Genomic DNA, 19872 nt, shown 5'->3' on the forward strand with positions numbered 1-19872 from the left:
AAATCAATGGTTTATATCAATAATGTCAAGATCCTATAGCTTTAATTCAATTTTGGTTTTTTTTTTTTTTTTGAAAAATATAAAAAAGCTCCAAAAAGCGCGCTTTGAGCTTTTTGAAAAAGCGCAAAAAAGCGCGCCTAAAGCGGGCTTCTTTGAATGAGCTTAGCTTTTGAGGCAAAAAGCGTTGGAGCCTTGGGGCTTCGAGCTTTGAGCTTAAGCGCGCTTAAAGCATGCTTTTAACAACACTAGTTCCCATCGAAGATTATATGGAGGACAAGGGTTCCACATGAGGTTGCATTTCAATCTCACTATAAAGATTCATTAGAAAATTGGGAGCTTGGGTTCCCATGGAAAATATATAGAGGACAAGAGTTCCATGTAAGGTTGCAGTTTTTGTTTGAACAGCTGCATTGAGGTAGATTCTAATAGTAGAAAATCTTCTCAAGAGGATAATTATTGTGAAAGATTGATGCTATATTTCAAGGAAAATGGAGAAATAGTAAAACATCTTTTGCTTCACTAATTGGTTGCAATTGAACTATGGGCGCTTGCTTCTTGTATGGGGCTAGATGGGTGATGCCTAAGACAGTTATAAATTTGCTGGTTTGTTGGCAAAGGAAATGCAATATGGGTACTAAGAGTGAAATCTGGAAAGCTATTGCATTCTTTAGGTGTTTCTTTTTTTGATAATTGAATAGTTGGGGGTGGGGGGATTTCAACCCTATATGTCTCTATTGAAAACATCAAGAGGTGCCAACCAGTTAAGCTATAAGGCTCTTGGCTTTTTAGGTGTATCTCTAGTATACTTCATGCATTAATGTTCTAGTCTCAATAAACTAATCATCTAGTTATTAAAAAAAAATCAAATTCATCGAACTGTCACAAATAAGTAAAATATATTTGTTAGTGACCACAGAACAGTAAAGCAGAAAATCAAGAAAATTAAAAGAATAAATAGTAACAACAATTTAAATAAAGTGAATCATTTCAAAGAAAGAAAAACAGAAAAATCCATTGAATGGAGTAGTCACACTAAAACACAAATATCTTACCACAAGAAAACCAAACGCAAGTCCAGTTCCCAATATAACAAAATAAGGATAGTTCCCAATTAAGTCAGATGGAGACAAATAGTCCCTACATTTGAAAAAATAACAGTATGTAAACCCATCTGCAAGTTTTAAAGAAAAACATGTAAAAAACATATAACAGAATTGGGTCATACCAAACTACCACGCCTCCCAAGAGTACAGCAAAAGGGTAAAGCTGACAAGAAACAAGAAGAAAACATTATTACATATCCTATAAGCAATGAAAAGAGTTAAGTATCCAAAAGGTAGCAGTAGTACCATTGCTAACGCCAGCAGCATGCTTCCATTTCTTGCCAGAACTACCTTATAAACATTCTGTACACTGCAAATAAACACAAAACAAGGGAGATCTAAGCTGCCTTTATCAAACAAAATATTAAGTCAGACATGTAGGCTGGCTGTAATAGCATAGGCAAACACATCAAATGCAATTAAAAAGCATAGAGCCATATACTTCCAGGAGCCTGGTGCAAAGCATATACAATCACCAACTGCTTTACTTAAGTACAGCGCAGGTTTTTCAAATATGATGTATAATAACCTCTAATAGAAATATTTATAACATATAATAAATAATAAATAAATAAAAGTTAATAAACTCAAAATAATAATATAGTTTGCCCATAAGCTCATTAGGATAGCGCATTTGCACAAAGATTGTAAGTTCAAATTTTAAATAAGTTTATTCAAATTCTTAAAATTTTAATATAGTAAATTCAAAGACATTTATCAATAGATAATACTGTAATAATCTATGATCTATTCATATAAAGTTTACACACAGCATTTTTCTATATATAAGTATAAGAGAATTGGTCCCTTGAAGTTTACCAACAGGCAAAAAAACAAAATGGTTGGTCCTTGAAATTTACCAAGTGAGTGCTTTTGATCCCTAAAGTTTCAAATGAGAGCTATTGGTCCCTAAAGTTTAAAAAATGTGAGCTATTGATCTCTCTGTCAACTTCCGTTAGATTTCTTGCCTTGCCTATGTGTCTAATAAAATAATGACGTGTCATTTTCTAAATGACTTGCCAGCTGTTTTTATTATTAAAAAATTAAACTTTAGAACACCACCCTCCCTATCTCAAGTTCTCTCCTCAGACTCCACCACCTCAAGTCCACCATGGTCTCTGGCCAGTAATTCCTCTGGCTTCATCGCCAGCACCGAGGTGCAGTGGGTTTCCAGTTCCCAGTTGAGTCAAAACTCAGTTTGGCCGAGATAGACAATGACAAGGACGACGATTACATTGCTTTGTTATCTCGCCAGATGGCTCATGACGATGACAAACAAAAACAAAATCTTCCACCAAACTTTGAAAAAAGAAGAAAAGGTATTTTATTTCTACTGAAATGGCTTCCAAAAAACGATTTCTTTTTGGAATTATGTTTTGGTCATTCATGAGCATTGCAAAATGCAAACTCACAATACAATTTACAGTCACATAAATAATTGAAGGCCAAATCTCTCCAAAATCTGAAGAACTGAAATCCATTTGTTGGTAAGTAATGAATGAAGGCTTTAAACTCTCGCTCACTTTTAGTCACAGTATACTATTTACAGTTTCAAAGAAAACACTATGCAACTAACCACAAACCACACAACTTTGTTCAGTAAATACGGAGAAAAGTGAGAAATCTCTTTGGACCAAACAACTCTAGTTTCCCCTAGGCCATCAACTACTCTGCTTTGTTCTATTTCTGAGCAGGGGAGGAGCTGCCACTGGAGGTGGGAGATGGGCTAGGGCTCAATTTGGTTTGGTTTGATTTGGGGAAAATGGGTTTGGTTTGGGTTTCTAACGTGTCAATAATGATTGTAATTTTTTAATATTATAAACATTGCCACATCATTTAAAAGATGCCACTGCATTGCTCCATTAACAGAAGGACTAATAGCGCTGATTTTTAAACTTCAGGAACCAATAGCGCTCATTTGAAATTTCAAAGACCAATAGTGCTCGCTTGCTAAACTTTAGATTGTAACTTCAAATACCAAAACAAGGTATTTTGGCCCATGATAATAATCTATTCAGATAAAGTTTAAACATAGCATTCTTTTGCAATTCTCTTATGCTTTATAAATGTATATAACTTTGATAGTTATTAGTATATAATTCAATAAAAATATATTCAAAAAACAAAGACCAAAAAGCATAAGAATAATAAATTCTTTGTTTGTCTTTCGATATATATAAGTAGATAGTTTTTTTTTTTTTTGCAGTATACTTTCAAGTTAATTTTTGTTTTTTTAACTTTTTGATATGTAAACAAAAAATTATTTTGTAGTACAAGACCTTAAGAATCGTGTTTGTATAATAAATCAATGCTCCATGTCATTTTCTTCAAGATCAAGCAGTGACTATTAATGATTCATATCATTTTTAGCCAAAAACAAAAGTGCACCTAAACATGCTTTAAGCTTCTTCAAAAAGCATAAGAAAAGTGCTTCTAAGTCACGCTTCATTAAAGAAACATTGCTTCAGCCAAGCGAAGCACTTAAACCTCAGGGCTTAGAGCTTTAAGCACTAAGCACGCCTAAGCACACCAACACAAGTCATAGTAAGATCCTTTTAACTCTATGCCATCAACACTAATTGATACACACACAATTAATTTATTTAAATATTTGTGTAAACTCACACTTGGTTACAAAACATGTCTAGAAGGCCTTACACAGAAACACATATGCATACACACCCCATTGTGCAACAATAAACAGCAATGTGATATCATGGAAATGCCATTCCAATGTCCATAGGTCAACATTACAGGAAACAAAAACAAAACAAACAAATAAATAGTGCTGAAACTTCAATCTATTTAAGCTTCCCATCCGAGTTCTGACCACAGAGTCAAAAGCTTGGGCATATTTTGAACAAAATCTCATTTAGCCTCAAATAGGTTTGCCAAGTAATATTGACTTCACTCAAATCACTAGCCCTGTCTTTGACACCCCAGCCTAGTGGTTAAGGTAACAACTTCAGGCATGGCTAGCTCCGATAGTTTGATGAGCAGTGTGTGTAGCTGTTTAGATAGTAAAAATAAAAATCTCTGCCATTGCACATCTAATCAGTTCATCTCTGGAACTTTAACCTTAGTCATTTGCTGACTTAAGATCCACACCATTTCCACTTCTGCCCTCTTTTTTAGCAGTGGAACTATGGACCACTCTCCTTACCACAGAATTACACACTTGCCATGATCTCTAAAATATTTCTTTTTATGTTCAACTTACCCCGTTTAAACATAATTTTCCCTTGTCTTCATTTCTATTATTTTCTCTCTTTTTTACAAAAAATATAAGTCAAGTCAAATTAATATGATGTGCCTTCTTGTTTCTTTGTTATTCCTATCATATCATAGAATGGGAAAGCACTTGAAGGTTGCATGTGAAACAGTCCATCTAAAACAGTTTACAATACATTGAAGAAGTCATAACAGATGTCAAAAGTCACATGCCAGAACAGAAAAGGCTTTAAAACCCAATAATTTAGGGTATGGAGAAGTACATACTTGAAAATGATTGTTGGTATTACAGCAAAAGCAATCATCAGAAACAACACTGCTCTGTTTGTAGGAATTTCTGAAGAAAATAAATAAATAAAAATGAAGTCATTACATTTCAAACAATTGCAAAAGGATTTCAAGAGTTTATTGACAATCATCAAGCAGGTAAGAAAAAATGGAGATGAATTATCAACTGAAATTATGAAATGCCTAGTACAAACTCTTCCTGCAGAAGTACAACTTATTTTCTAGCATCTTAAACAGAGAAAAGAAATTGTGACTTAGCAGCAAACAGCAGCCATATCAAAGAAGGAATGTATGTGATGCAGATCGATTAAGGGAGAAGAAAATATTTTAATATTTTATGTTGTTTTATCATTCCTAGTGGAATTAGGATTTATTTGCTTTTATAAGTTCAAATAGAATCTTTTTCCTAGTTGAATTAGAATTTTAATTGTTTTTGTTTTCCTAGTTAAATTGTTTTTCCTTTCTCAAGTAGAAGTAGGTTTATTATTTCTTTTCTTAAAAGGAGTAGGAGAAATTCTATTCCTATAAATACTCTTTATAAAGAGGTTGATGATTGTTATGTGTTGATTAATAAAAGCTTGTTAGAGAGGTTTTCTCTATTATTTGCCTACTAGCCTAGTGTTCTTGTAGAACTTAGGTTTCGTAGAAGAGTTGTCGTAATTGTGTGTTACAGATTCTGCTTCTATACGCCCACGCTGCATCAGTATGAAAGAAAGTGCAGGATGGAAATAGCGCACAATTGGTAAGGACAATAAGGAAAGGAATGAAATGAGAAAAAAAAAATGTAGAATTCATGTGCATATATTACCAAATTAGGATCCATAGAAGAAATGCTCAATTCCTAAAAGCATTGAAATAAATGCCTTAATGAAAAGGTAGAATGTGCCATGCCAACAAAGATGACACTTAACTACACAGAACCAATGTGAGCAGAAGAGGAAAAAATGAAATGTAATGCATTTTCGCTACAATTTCCAGTGAAGGCCACATGAGAAGAAATAAAATAAAAACCTTCAGGCCAACATTCACTGAATACAACACTTAACAAGATAAAACTACCTAAATGACATTGGCTTACATAAATAGGGTAATTCCGCAAAAAAACTTCAAATAATACCGCTGAATCACATTCCCCTATGACCTCACCAAAAATTTTAAGAACACTGCTGTAATCTAAAACTGTTGCAGATCATTTAGAACAGAATCTATAAAAACGAGACAGCCAAAGCAGGACAAACAATCAAATGCAAACAGAAACAACATACTGAGAAAATCCCCCCAAATAACACATCTCATAATAAAAACATTATGGTGGGTCTGAATCTTGTTAAACTATTAAAGTATAATATGCAAGACATTGAGCAGAGATTCCATAAGGTTTTTCCAGATCCAAAAATGATGTGTTGTAGGTCGTTGGCTTTATAAAGAATAATCTTACCATGAAGAAAAGGAACCCAATTTAAGAAGGGCAAAGACTTTCCTAATTGTTGAGCCCACCACTCAGCACCTGGAGAAGTTAAGAACTTGAGTATGAGGATCAAATGATTCACAGGGTATATTTCTTAGCAAAGAAATGTGAAATCTTCCAAAATTTCATGGTGCTCATAAGCTTAGTGTAGAACAAAATAAAGGCAACCCAAGAAAATTATGGTGTCTTGGATTTTAAATTAAGTTTTAGCATACTGATTGAAAGTGCACAAACGCACATTACTTAAAGAGGGGTAAGGAAAAGGGTGTGGAGGGGTTGAAGGCACATTGATAGCAGGAGCATACCTACAATAGCTGTGAAGAAATGAGCCACATATATCAACATAAGACCCTCAGTAGGCCCATTGATAGCAGGAAGAATAAGGGTATTGGTGAAATAGCTGTATCAAGAAAATCAATATCAATACTGCTAGTAAAAAATCCAACAGTCAATGGAATTTACATATATCAACAATGACAAGACCTGTTCTGAAAAGCATAGTTTTAAACAATAATTAATAGTGCAAGGATACATTGAAGTCAAAACGCACAAACATACCTGTAATCATCATCCAGGGTCAAAGAGCAAACAACAAGGGTATTAATATATCCCCCACAAAAACCAGAAACCCCAGCTATGACCCCCAGTAGACGGGAGAATCAAAGAAAATTCTTAATTTATAATATTCAAATGTATACAGCAATCCCTTTTTCTTATTGATGGAAAGTGTAAATAAAATATTATTATAGTTTACAGGTCCATAAAGATAGGAAATAATGCAATGAGTAAAATGCATAAATAATGTATGGGAATCAATTAAACTTACTGTTCCCATGTTGCACCATAAAATGGAATAGCTGAAATTACCCAGAACCAGAAAGTACTTCTTGCACACAAAGCAGTGTTCCCAAAAGCCAATGCTTCTAACTATATTTAAGAAAGAAAATGATAAAGGTGATGAATTTCCAAGGGCTACAAAATGACAACCAAATATGATGATACATACCGCACAAGCAAGAGCATCGCATCCTACAATATATTGGGAAAGGCAAGAATATTATTTATCAATATTAACACTTAACCTATGGAAGAAAAGGAAATACAATACATGACAACGGTATATTACCATGGTCAAAAAGCTCCCCTAATGGACTTGAGGAATTTGTCCGTCTAGCTTGCTTCCCATCAACAGCATCAAAGGTCTAAATGGAACTAGTGAAAGGTTAGAAAGGAAAGTGGTAAAAAGAATAATTAATTAAAAAGGAAAGAAAGGGAAAGAGAAGGGCATGCCAATACGAGAATATTGATGAATAATCAAGTATGAAATACATTGCAGAGGGCACTGCAGAAATTCTGTCTACGAATCAGGGAATGAGATTTAGAATAAGGACAAAAAAAAAATGCAATAAAAATTTCAATTTACAGACCAAGGAAGTGTGGATATGGCAAACTCCCCATCATGTCCAGATCTGACACTTATTGGACACAGTAACTCCAGGTGCACGGTTGCATGCATGTCCATGACATTTCAGGGGAAAAAATTTAATGATTTCAAAGACAGGACAGACATACCAGGGACAATCTGAACACAGGAGGTTATAAAATTAGGGGGGTGGGGGGAGAACTTTATCTAGTTAAACCTTAGGAAATTCCACCTCTCTCTCTCTCTCTCTCTCTCTCTCTCTCATTGTCATCTTTCACTTAAGCATCGTCCTAGTCTTTGATACCTCTCTGCTCTCTATTCTTTTCTCAGATGTTGCTTCTAATAACAGTTTGCTCCTACACCAGCTCTTAAGACTGCAGTGGGCGTTCGGCAATCATTATAAAATACACCCAACTTAAATAATTTATTAATTCAAGCCAAAATACTTGAAAATAGGTATATCACAGCAATGTTAGAAGCCACATACAGCTTGAAAATATCTGTATTTTAGAAGCCCAAAACAAATTGAAAATAATTTCTCAAAATTATTAGTTTTTTTTTTAATCTAAAACTAACATCGAATATACTTCAAAATTATACTAATTAATTAATTGCCATCTCTCCACTGTATCATATCCTTGTATTTCAAAAATTGCCTGTCATTCTTGTCCATATTAAGGTTAGCAGCAGCATACTAAAGTTTCCACAACTACTATGCATTCCAAACCATTCAATATATGATTAAATCTAGTAGAGACTAAAGCCTTACAACACAATCCCCATCATTCAACTTGTTTAAAAAACTAGGTTCAAAACCCCAATTCTCTTGACTTCAATAAAGAAAATAAGAACAACATAACAATAAACAAGCCTTCATCCCAAATTTTTGGGATAAGCTATGGATCTTAACAGATGAGTCATGGCCGGCCACAGATATTCTTTTCTGCCATTCCATTCTCTCCGAAGTCAAACCCTCTAGTACTCCTTAATGTAAGTTGATTCAACTTACATTCGCTGTACTCTATTTTTGTCCGACTTAATCAAAAGACTTTAGATTCTGAAGTGCCTCACCAAAATAAGAACAGCATAACAATCAATATAAATTGTAAAGCAAAAAAGCAAACTATAAAACTAAAATTATACATGAAAGTGAAAGAAATAGGAATCAGGAAATATTGTATAAGTAACTTAACTTTATTAATCTATCAGCTGTCACAAAGCATGCCTAATATACATAAAATACAATAACATGATTGGACAAAACAACATGACTACAAAAAGCATGAATAAAATCCAAACAAACCTGATAGAGAAAAAGAAGCAATCCGTGGGCAAAATGAACCCATCTTGGAGGAGCTGAATCCAAGCGAGGTGAATATATCTAAAACAAAAATTATGGAGGATTCAGAGAAGTCAGAAGGCACACAGAACAGCATCACTTCTCGTTATAAATTTGGAAGTATGTGAAAGAACAATCTGTGTTTGTAAACAAAACGTTTCATGCAACTCATTATGTAACAAATTATATACCAACTTTTCTGTCCAATTACGAAAGAACCAATCTAGGGCACAGAGCACACAAATGGAGGCTGCCACATGACTATTTAAGACAATTGGGCAATGAATGCTTTACAAAGTATTTGGTGCAGGACAAACCAAAACAATGTAAAAGTAAATCAAAGAGTATGAAAAATAAAAATAGAGGACATAGGAGCCAGCACCTAGGCCTGCTTGGAGTCAGCAACATGCATGGGAAAACCTATAGGAGTCAGCATCTAGTGACGCAAAATGGAAATTGTGAAGGACTAGATCTCATTCCAGCTAGACACAAACCTTTAAATTCATAAGGGTCTCCTTGAATCCACAAGGAAGAACTCTGGAATCCACCATAAATAAAGAAAACCTCAATTTTATAGTAGGTGAATTGTAATTCTTTTTTATAAGTTGCAAGCTTATTTAAAGTCTCAAAAAAACTTATTTTACAAGGAAATAAAAATCTATCTAAGAACTAACAAATGATAAAAATAAACTCCATATGTTGTCCTACATTGTACCAATTAAAGTAGAACAGAAAGCATGAAAGGGTTGGATATCGTTCTAGCTAGTTAGACGCAAACCCTAGCATCCATAAGTTGATAGATAATCAGGAAATTTTTATAAAAGATAGAAAAAAGAGGAATACAAGAAGTTCATGATGATGAACAGCAAATAGAAAAAGGATAAACAGCACAACAAACATAGAGAAATCAGGAGACTAAGCTAAGGGAGGACAAAAACTCATAGAGAGAAGAGCGATGAGTGAAACCCCAACACCGAGACCACTCAAAAAGGCTACGATGGCATAAAATCTTTAACTCATCCAACGTCTTCCCTTTGTCCTCAAAGGATCGACGATTTCGTTCCAACCACACAATCCACATTAAGTACCCCGGAACCAAGTTCCAAATGTCCGAGTTGTGTTTCCCAATCCACTGATACCAGCAAGATAACAAACCCGCCACCGAACCTGGCATCACCCAAAGAATACCAAAGGCCTGAAGCATAGAAGACCAAAGAGAGTGGGTAACAGGACAATGAAGAAGAAGGGGATTAACCGCCTCTCCATCACAGCAACACATACAACACCTATTAGCCAAAGGGTGGCCCTTTAGCATTAGATTATCCAAAGTAAGGATCCGACCATGAGCAACAGTACACAGAAAGAACGCTACGCGCTTAGAAATCTTTGGTTTCCAAACACCCTTCCAAGGAAACAAAGAATTCGAGGCACCCAGGATCGCATGGTAGTAAGACCTAGCATCCATAAGGCCTTGAATCCACAAGGAAAAACTTTAGAATCCAACAAAACTAAAGAAAACCTCAATTTTATCGAAAACAAATTCCTATTTTCGTTTTACACAATGCAAGCCTAATTTAAGGCCCAAAAAAACATTACTTCACAAGTAAAAATATTCCTAAACATATCATACTCAGTGTATTTTTGAAAAGTCTCTCAATGCCACTTTTCTATGTTTGATCCCCAAGAAAGTCAATGCAATCAATATAAAAGACTTTCGTCCTATAAGTCTTGTGGGTAGCCTTTATAAAATTTTGGCTAAGGTGTTGGCACATAGACTTCATGGGGTTTTGGATAAGTTGATATCCACTTCTCAGAATTCTTTTGTTGGAGGGAGACAAATCCTAGATTTGGTTCTAATTGCCAATGAATGCTTGGATAGTAGAATGAAGAGTGGCATCCCTGGGGTTACTATTAAGCTGGACATTGAGAAGGCATATGACCATGTGAATTGGAATGTCTTATTTTATCTTATGGAGAGGATGGGTTTTGCAAGGTGGGGAGATGTATTAGGGCCTGTATTTCTATAGTTAGATTCTCAGTTCTAGTGAAGGGGTCTCCTGCGGGTTTTTTGGGTAGTTCTCGTGGTATCCTCCAAGGGGATCCCCTATCTCCATTGTTATTTCTCTTAATTATGGAGGTGTTGATCAGGTTGTTGAAGAGAATGGAAGATGGTAGTTTTCTTTGTGGTTTACAAGCAAGGTCTCATAGACAAGGAGGTTTGAAAATTTCTCATCTTCTTTTTGCTGATGACACTCTTTTGTTCTGTGATGCTTCTAGAGAACAGTTATTATACATTCAGATGGTATTGATTTTTTTTTTAACTATTACAGGCTTGAGAGTCCAAGGTGGCAAGAGTGAGATTGTGCCGGTGGGTGATGTTGGGAATTTGAATTTCTTGGCCCGTGTTTTATGTTGCAGGGTGGGTAGCTTGCCCATGACTTATTTGGGCATGCCACTTAGGGCTCATTATAAGAACTCATCGATATGGAACCCTATTATAGAAAAGATGGAGAGGCGGCTCTCTGGCTAGAAACGCCTATATCTGTCAAAAGGTGGCAAGCTTACTTCGTTAAAGAATACCATCTCTAGTCTTCCCACCTATTTTTTTATCCTTGTTTACTATTCTCCAAGCAGTGGCAACTAGACTAGAAAGGATTTAGAGGAATTTCCTTTGGGGAGCCTCGGAGAATGTTTTTAAATATTCGTTGATTGCTTGGGAGCAGGTTTGTTTGCCTGTGGAGGATGGTGGTTTAAGGATCTGGAGGGTTGGGTTGTTTAACCAAGCTTTGTTTGGTAACTGGTTATGGCGTTTTGGGAAGGAAAGTAACAGGTTATGGCATCAAGTTATTGCAACCATGCATAGTGAGGCTAGAGAAGGCTAGTGCACTAGAATTGTAAGAGGCACTCATGGGTGTGGAATGTGGAAGAGCATTAGAGAAGGAGCCTTAGTGTGGGATTACTCCTTTAAAGGACCTTTTTCCTGATCTGTTTACTCGTTCTCTGTCTAAGGAGGCTTGGATTTCTGACCTCATTGTATCTACCTTAGAAGGGGGATGATACTTTGACTAAAAAGGGTGTTTGGAAAGCTAAGATCCCTAGGAGGGTGGCATTTTTTGTGTGGACAGCGGTTCATGGGCAGATCCTTACATTGGATAATCTTAAGCTTAAGGGATGCATTTTGGCGAATAGGTGTTGTATGTGCCATCGAAATGAGGAAACTGTGGATCATCTTCTCCTCCACTGTCCGGTTGCTCATTCTCTGTGGGTTTATATGTTTCAGATCTTTGGGACACAATGGGTCATGCCAGGAAATGTGAAAAGCTTAATGTATTGTTGGAGTTTTTGGCTGAGAAAATTTAATTCAGTCTTATGGAATATGGTTCCTGGTTGTTTGATGTGGATTGTTTGGAAGGAAAGAAATCGGCGCTCTTTTAAGGATACCGAGAAATCCTTGGTTCAATTACAAGCTCTATGCCAAAAGACTTTATTTGATTGGTCTAGGTGTTGGGGCTTCTCGAATTGCTCCACTATTGTCGAGTTTATTTCTTCTCTTAGTTTTACACTATAAGTTTTTTCTTGTTCTTTGTTATTATTTGTTTGTTTGTTGCTTCTCCTTATGTTCACCATCATGAACACCTTGTATTGGCTCTCATTTGTTTTCAGTTTGTTTTAATAATATTCTTATTACCTATCAAAAAAAAAGAAGGGGGTGTTTGATGTGAGCTCTTACTATAAGTTGTTGTCCAATCCTCTCAATGAAGTTTTTCCTTGAGATTATTTGGTGTGCAAAGGTGCCTAAATAGATGTCTTTCTTTTTATGGACAGCAGCTAGGGATGGGATACTCACTATTGATAATCTAGTTAAGAGAGGTCAATTTGATAATCTAGTTAAAAGAGGTCAATCCTTGGTTAACAAGCATTGTTCATGTTGTTATGATGTAGAAACTGTGGATCATCTTCTACTCCATTGTAAATTTTCTCATGCATTATGGAGTGCAATTTTGGTATTCGGGATCCATTGGGTATTGCCGAAGACAGTTAGCTCTCTCATCTTTGCTTCAAGAAATTGGTTTGGAAAGCATTTGTCAACCATATGGAATATGGTCCTGGCATGTTTAATGTGGTTGGTTTGGACGGAACGTAATACATGCATCTTTGAAGACAATGAGAGAACCTTAGATCTTTTAAAAGCTCTTCTCTTCGATACTTTGTTTAAGCGGGCACATGTTTGGGGTTTTACGAATTGTATATCCATTTCTGAATTCTTACACTCTATTAGATTAATTTTTTGAACCTGCTGTATTTTTTCTTGATCAAAATGTTCACCATCATGAACATCATGCTCAACATTTTTGAATAAAAGTTTTATTACCTCTCAAAAAAAATTAACATATGATAAAAGTAAAACCTCATATGTTGACCTACATCATCTAGGGTTGGTTGGAGTCAACACCAAACCGTTGGGACAATTCCAATAGAAGTTTATTACGTCATTGTGATTATATAGACTACCAAACCCTAATTCTAATTGACATAGGAAAACCTAATCCAAAATGATTTGGGAAATCCCAATTATTGAATTTAAAAAATAACCTTTTCTATAGGATATTAAATAAAAATACTAATAAATCTAATTACCTATTGGTAAAATACAAATTACTAGTAAAAATACAATTGACTCCAAAATTAAATAAACCTAAATTAAAAAGTGATTTCTCTCCAAGCCACCTACATCAATATTTCAACAAGAAATTCATACCAAGTAACATAGAGTTTCAATTATTATAGAACATGTTACAAAACCCGTGCATTTAAGGCATAGAGCACACTAAAACTTGAATGTATATTATATCTTGTCCATATCCCACATAACATTCAAGCTTCAAGGGTTTAAGATTCTAAAACATATTTTTTTTTGATAGGTAATCAAAGAAGTAATATTAATAGGAAACGTAGTACAGAATGTTCATGATGATGAACAGAAAGATACAAAGAAAGAAAACTAAGGGAAGGAAACTCTAAGGGAAAACATAAACTCTGAAAGAGACGGAGAATCCGTAAAACCCCAACAACGAGACCACTCGAAGAGGCTTCTCTGACATAACACCTTTAACTCATCCAATGTCTTCTCCATGTTCTCAAAGGAGCGACGATTACGTTCCAACCAAATAATCCACAATAAACACCCTGGATTACGTTCTAAAACATATAATTACATATTATATGAATAAACACAAATCACAATAAAACCCAAACACGAGTGATTACTAAGGAAAAAACCCACTACCAAAAAAAAAAGTTGCTATATAATACACTTACAAACCCTCCTACTCTATAGATGTACTTGTACCCAAGCTCCCTACTCCTTTTCACAACCAGCAGTACCAGCCCTTTCTCTTCAGTAGTACCAATTCCACAAGTTGAGGGTCTGTTTCGTTGGGTAAAAAACAGGAAGGATAGAAAATGGAAGAGAAAATAGGAGAGAAAATGGGGGAGAAATATGTTTGGTTGAGAGTGGAAATGGGAGGAGAAAATGGTGGGGCCCATAAATTTTCTCCCTAGGCCCACCAAAACCCAATCTCCCCAAATTGGGGCGAAAATAGGAAGGAAAACAAGGCTTGCTTTTTCGGACAAACTACCACAGCACCAACGTTCAATTCTTTGAACTTATCTTTCTTTTTATCTTTTTCTGATGTTGTCTCATTCTCTCTCTTCTTTATTTTTTGGGTGTTCATTTGTTTCTTCTCCTATCAGGTTTGTTTTTCTGTTTATTTTTTATTTTTTATAAAGGTCTTGGATTCTTGAATTTTTTGTGCCCTTATTTTTTAAATAACTAAATAAATAAAATGTCCATTCATACACTATCTTAATAAAAATATAATGTGTTACTTTGTTTTATCTTATAGGGACATGATGATAAATTTTACAAACTATATTTTCTATACTCTCATTTTTCTTCTCAACCAAACAAAAGAATTTTTCATCCCTTCACTTTTCCACACCCCAACCAAGCACATAAGAGAAAATTAAAATCTCTTCTATTCTCCCATTTTTCCATCTCCCCAACCAAACGGACCCTTAAGCTAATGGATAGTCCAACGCCACTTGAATGTTTTGGGATGATCTCTATGATTTCCAACACCAAACACTCAATCCATAGTCCAAAAGGATAAATGGGAGTGTTGGATTTGATCTCCTCTCAAAGTGTATGGCAATTTGGAGAGGGTGAAGTTCTAGAGGCTATAACAGGTTTTTTCTCTAAGGGAATGGGTAGACTCTCCTTCTCACTTCATTGAGTTAGGGTGTGATTTCATGGATTTACGAGACACTAAAGAGGGATGGTTGGATAGGACAGAAAGGTAACGAATTCCTCTCAGGTGCAAGTTCGCTCAACCAAAACTCATGCTGATTTAAGGCGCAACTCTTTGCCAAACTAATTTTCTAAAAATTGTCATTTCGCTCAAAATTTTCCAGACAATGAAATTTCACTTGAGCAAAATTCTGGCTTCTACAGTTCCAACTTCAGCTTCTGATCCTCATCTCAAATGCAAATACAACTCAAATGAAATTTAATACATGGGAAAACTTACATTTACACACAGACTTTGTCACAGAATTAGCCAACACTACAAATTCCTAACAATATATTTACCCGCTCAAGAGGGGAAAAAGGTACTAGGAAAGGAGTGCATGAAAGATTGGCTTGATAGTTATGTTGTCCACAAAGCTCATAGGAGGACACTACAAATTTATGACCAACAATACCAAAGATGTAGACACAACTAACCAGAAATTCCAGCATATGTTTTCCTGCAAAAATTTTAGGGAAAATTACAATTTATTATTTACTCTGCGTCCCTCACTTTTAAATATTAACTGGTTTGGATTAAAGTTAAACTATATATTTTGGTGAATCAATCAATTATCTACTTGAAATCATGTTACACAAAATCTTTCTTCATTCTTTCCTTCAAACCTTGCATCCAAAACGTATTAATGAATCCACTCCACAAGAAGACCATGATAATTGAGGAAAATAATGGGAAAAAGGTTGTTCACAACTAGGATGTCAATTAGATGATGTTGATGTGATATCACTTGAGGGTTCATCAAAACGTACCAATTTAATCCAAATTGTAAGGAGGTTTGCTTTGTTTATCTTAGAGTAAAGTAAAGTGTAATAGACCTAATGTCAGGGAGGTGAATTTTAATTTGCACAAATTTTTAACTTCTCATGCAATCAAACATGAAATATTTAGAGGAAGTATACAGCACTAATTACAAAAATAATAATAGCTTTTTTTCTCACTAAACTAGTATTATAAACAGGAGAGCCTAACAAATACAAAATTAAAAACATGATAATTGAGAAACTCCCACTCACATAGCTAAGCAGTGCCGAAACGACTAAGAACATGAATCCCATAAGTGTTATCTGACAAAATATAAAGATTACTGTCAGTGAATAGGCATGAGTATATTACATCAAAGCAAAAGTTACAAATGAATGCAATGATACAAAGAAGGAGCCAAGATTACAATACCATGTTTGGACTGATAAAAGATCCCGAATGCAACACCAAAAATCAAAGAAAAAGATAAAAGTCAGCATATCTCAGTAAAATAAAATACTAAAACTTGCTTGGAGAAAATTCATTAACAAAACGTACGTAGTCAAACTGATAGAAGTTCCCAAGAAGGTGAAACTTTAAAATATTAAAGCCAGGGATATCATATAGAACATAACATAATTGAAGGTAACCCACCCATATAAATGGATAGTTGATATGCTAACAGTAATAAAATAAGTGACTCATCCAAAAATCTACAACTACGGATCTAGTGCGCAATTATTTAAAATAAGTGCGGGTCCAATGAAAGAATATCTTAAGAAACTATATATCTTCCATCACGCACAAAATACATAATTCTCAAACCAGTACGCAATTATTTAAAATTAGTGTTCAAAATCTGTTTAAGATTAAGTAGCAAGAATTCTATGCTATCAAACAAATTCTCAAGTTACTAAGAAAGCATTTAAAGACAAAAGACCAGTTTCAGTGCAAATTTGAGCCTTCTGATCTGTAAGAACTTTGTCCTAAAATCAGAAAATTCCAACCTGAAACATTTGAAATTCATGATTTTTGATGTTTTTTATTAGACACCCAAAAAGATTAAGAAGCAAAAATGAACTTTCAAGTATAAAAAGATCAAGAATTGGAGAAACTGACACCACTGCACATATGAAACTAAAGGTACATACTCCAACACCAATAATAAGATTATGATATCATGTAACTCTACAACTCCATCTATGCCTTTCACAATTTGGCATACAATCAGATTAGATACATCAAAATTAGAGCAAAAATAGGCATGAGTGAAGCACTTACGGCATCCAAAGAGGAAAGATCTTAACAAAGCGAGTCCAAAAGGGCTGGAGCACATATTTAGCAAGGTAGGAGTGATCCACACCACTGTACTTGTACCTATGAAGAGCCGCTACACCATGTGCTCCTATATACCCCATTCTTCCAAATTTGTCTCAGAATAACCCGCTAAACAACGGATTTCAAATCAATCACTGCAATAAGCATGAGCATTTGGATTTAGATGAAGATGATGCCAGTTATGTCAAAGAAAATCCAAGAAAACAAAGGTACAGATCACGCACGGAACGGATCTAGCGAAAAACAAAGAGATCAGACAAACAAAGAAGAGAGAACATTGGAAAAGCGAGAAAAGGGGAAAAAGAAAAAAGAAACTTGGCCTTTTGGAAACTGGAATCACTGAAATATTAGTTAAATACACAGAAATTTACCATCCCCATCATTTATAGATTTACTAGTTTGGCTGTGATTAAAACGATGGGAATTGTAAATTTTGAAGTTTGGACATAATTAGAATTTGTGAAATCCTTCACTATAAAAGTAGTTTCCGATTGGAATATTCTAGTGACAAGTGCATGCATTAATACAAGTTCATTTTATTTATCTTTGCTTCAGATAATACAGTATATACTTACAAAACAGCACACAATGGAATTCAAACTTTAAGAAGTGATCTCTCTAGTCGTTAAAAAATAAATAAAATACTTGCTGCCTGCAGCTGTCAAAGTTTACACTATATAAGTGCAGCAGCATAAACTAAAATCTATCAATGGCAGTGCAAAACAACACAAGAACAAACATAGCCTTGACTTCCCTCACAAATTAAGTTCTGTACAGCCATACATTTAAAAGCATCTGATCTGAAATGTTAGTTCAAAGGATTTTGTTCAACTGTCGAGATAATAAGAAAAATCGCATCCAGTTGATAAAAACAAAGTCTTAAATATTTTCAAACCTGACCAAATCAGAGCAGTGGAGAATGGTATGGAATGTCAGAAATTTTGAATTATAGTAAAGTACTTTACTGAAACCAAGGGTTTACTTCTCCAAATTCCACCACTTTCCCAAACACCACGGAAACAGAAGATTTTTTTTTTCAGTAAGGAAAGAGAAAGAGATGTGAAAGAGATGTTTTTGTAAGGAAAGGTGGGGGAGGGGGAAGGCGCAAAGTAATGCTGGAAACTCCAGATCTCTTTGGTCTCCCGCCCTACTGAAAAAAAAAAAAAAAATTCATTACTGCCTACTCCTTTCTTTCCTTTTCTTTTTATCTTTCTTTCCTTTTTTAAATAAAGTTAGGGGGAGAATAAAAATCAGAGCGGTGATAAATATACCGTGTGTTAGAGACACGATTTCATTTGAAATTGTAAAATTTCATCATGTCATAAACTCGTCATTATATGAAATCGTACTTTAAAAACACAACTTCACAAGCTATATATGGAGCACTTTATAACTAGTTGTATGCAATAATATTACTAAATTTATTTAATAAGTTGTAAACGAGGTGGAATTGTTTCTTTGTTATATATAGAATGTTAGAAATATATTATTAATAATAAAGTTACAAGATACATCATAATTGTAAAAGATGCGGTATGCTAATTTGAAAATATTGTGAATTTATTGTCCGTCAAATGACTCTAATTTGAAAATGTTATGAAAGTGTCATTTTCTTAGATTGACTTTATTCTGGTATGTAAGAAAGTGGTGTGTCTCACCTTTCGCTAGATTATTCCGCTCCCTATAATAGAGAATAAAACAGCTTAAAAACCCTATAAACCAATAGTATAGTAGATAGAACTTGACACCAAGATTTACAACACGTCTTTCAAATCTATTAAACCCACCATCTAGATTTTGGAAGCATTCCTTTCTTTAATTACTAGTGAAGGACTAGTTATTGCAAGATCAAGAGGATCTGAACGAACTCAACCATGCTGGCCCAAGGATCCTCCAACACTCAAGTCGGAGATTCAACCTCTCAATCTTCAGTGTATGGAGATTTAAGGTTTTTCTCATACCTAGAGATCAAATGTGGTCGGATCCTCAAATTATGGGGCTAGATGAGCTTTGACCTTGGAGATTTTTGCCCTTGATTGTAACTAATCATCTTCATTTAAAGGCAGTGATAGATTTGCATGATCTCCTCGTGGGAGATATGCTCTTTCCTTATGTGGTTAGCCATTTAAAAATTGAATTAGATATTGGTGCTTAATGATGCACAAAAATCATCAGTGAGCTGATTGTTCTCAATCACTCCAATGAGTACCTAAAAAACAAGAAACCAAAAACCTAACAAAGAGCACCAGTGGGGTGTCAGCCAAAGACCCTCCGAAAGTTAAGTTAATGAGTGAGAAATCTCTAGGAACTCTATAGTGAGAGAACTAGGCATTTTCTGCGTACTGGGGAGAAAATGAGATTTAATGCTTATATAATGGTGAGCAATGAATCAAGATCCCTTGGATGTAGGGGTCTTTGCTTGTAGGGAAGAACTTGAATTAGGGTTTCCGAGATTTTAGGGTGTCTTTCCATACAAGGAAGATATGGGTGTGTAGTTGGGTCTTTGGACGTGATGTGCAAGATATTTCCATATGGGGGACCGTGTGTGGAGACTACATAAAGAATGGTAG

At 34.9% G+C, this 19872-nt stretch overlaps 1 protein-coding gene across 2 annotated transcripts in view; it reads right to left on the reverse strand.

Moving 5' to 3' along the window:
- The window catches only part of LOC142629536 (choline/ethanolaminephosphotransferase 1), a 29697-nt gene extending 11226 nt beyond the window's left edge, over positions 1 to 18471 (reverse strand). Inside the window, exons 1-14 of one of the 2 annotated variants that reach the window (XM_075803545.1) lie at positions 18198 to 18471; positions 17246 to 17436; positions 16397 to 16406; positions 16237 to 16287; positions 8817 to 8894; positions 7217 to 7292; positions 7097 to 7119; positions 6917 to 7017; positions 6396 to 6490; positions 6061 to 6129; positions 4602 to 4671; positions 1350 to 1413; positions 1226 to 1266; positions 1053 to 1137 (exon numbers count right to left, since the gene is read on the reverse strand). In XM_075803545.1, coding sequence (XP_075659660.1) covers positions 1053 to 1137; positions 1226 to 1266; positions 1350 to 1413; positions 4602 to 4671; positions 6061 to 6129; positions 6396 to 6490; positions 6917 to 7017; positions 7097 to 7119; positions 7217 to 7292; positions 8817 to 8894; positions 16237 to 16287; positions 16397 to 16406; positions 17246 to 17382 — 900 coding nt within the window. In that variant the 5' untranslated portion in view covers positions 17383 to 17436; positions 18198 to 18471. Of the gene's footprint in view, positions 1 to 1052; positions 1138 to 1225; positions 1267 to 1349; positions 1414 to 4601; positions 4672 to 6060; positions 6130 to 6395; positions 6491 to 6916; positions 7018 to 7096; positions 7120 to 7216; positions 7293 to 8816; positions 8895 to 16236; positions 16303 to 16396; positions 16407 to 17245; positions 17437 to 18197 lie in introns of those variants that run through there. The other variant, XM_075803544.1, reaches the window with a different exon arrangement.
- Positions 18472 to 19872: the final 1401 nt, after the last annotated feature.

The sequence above is a fragment of the Castanea sativa genome, chromosome 3 (assembly GCF_040712315.1).
Source record: "Castanea sativa cultivar Marrone di Chiusa Pesio chromosome 3, ASM4071231v1".
Lineage (NCBI taxonomy): Eukaryota > Viridiplantae > Streptophyta > Magnoliopsida > Fagales > Fagaceae > Castanea > Castanea sativa.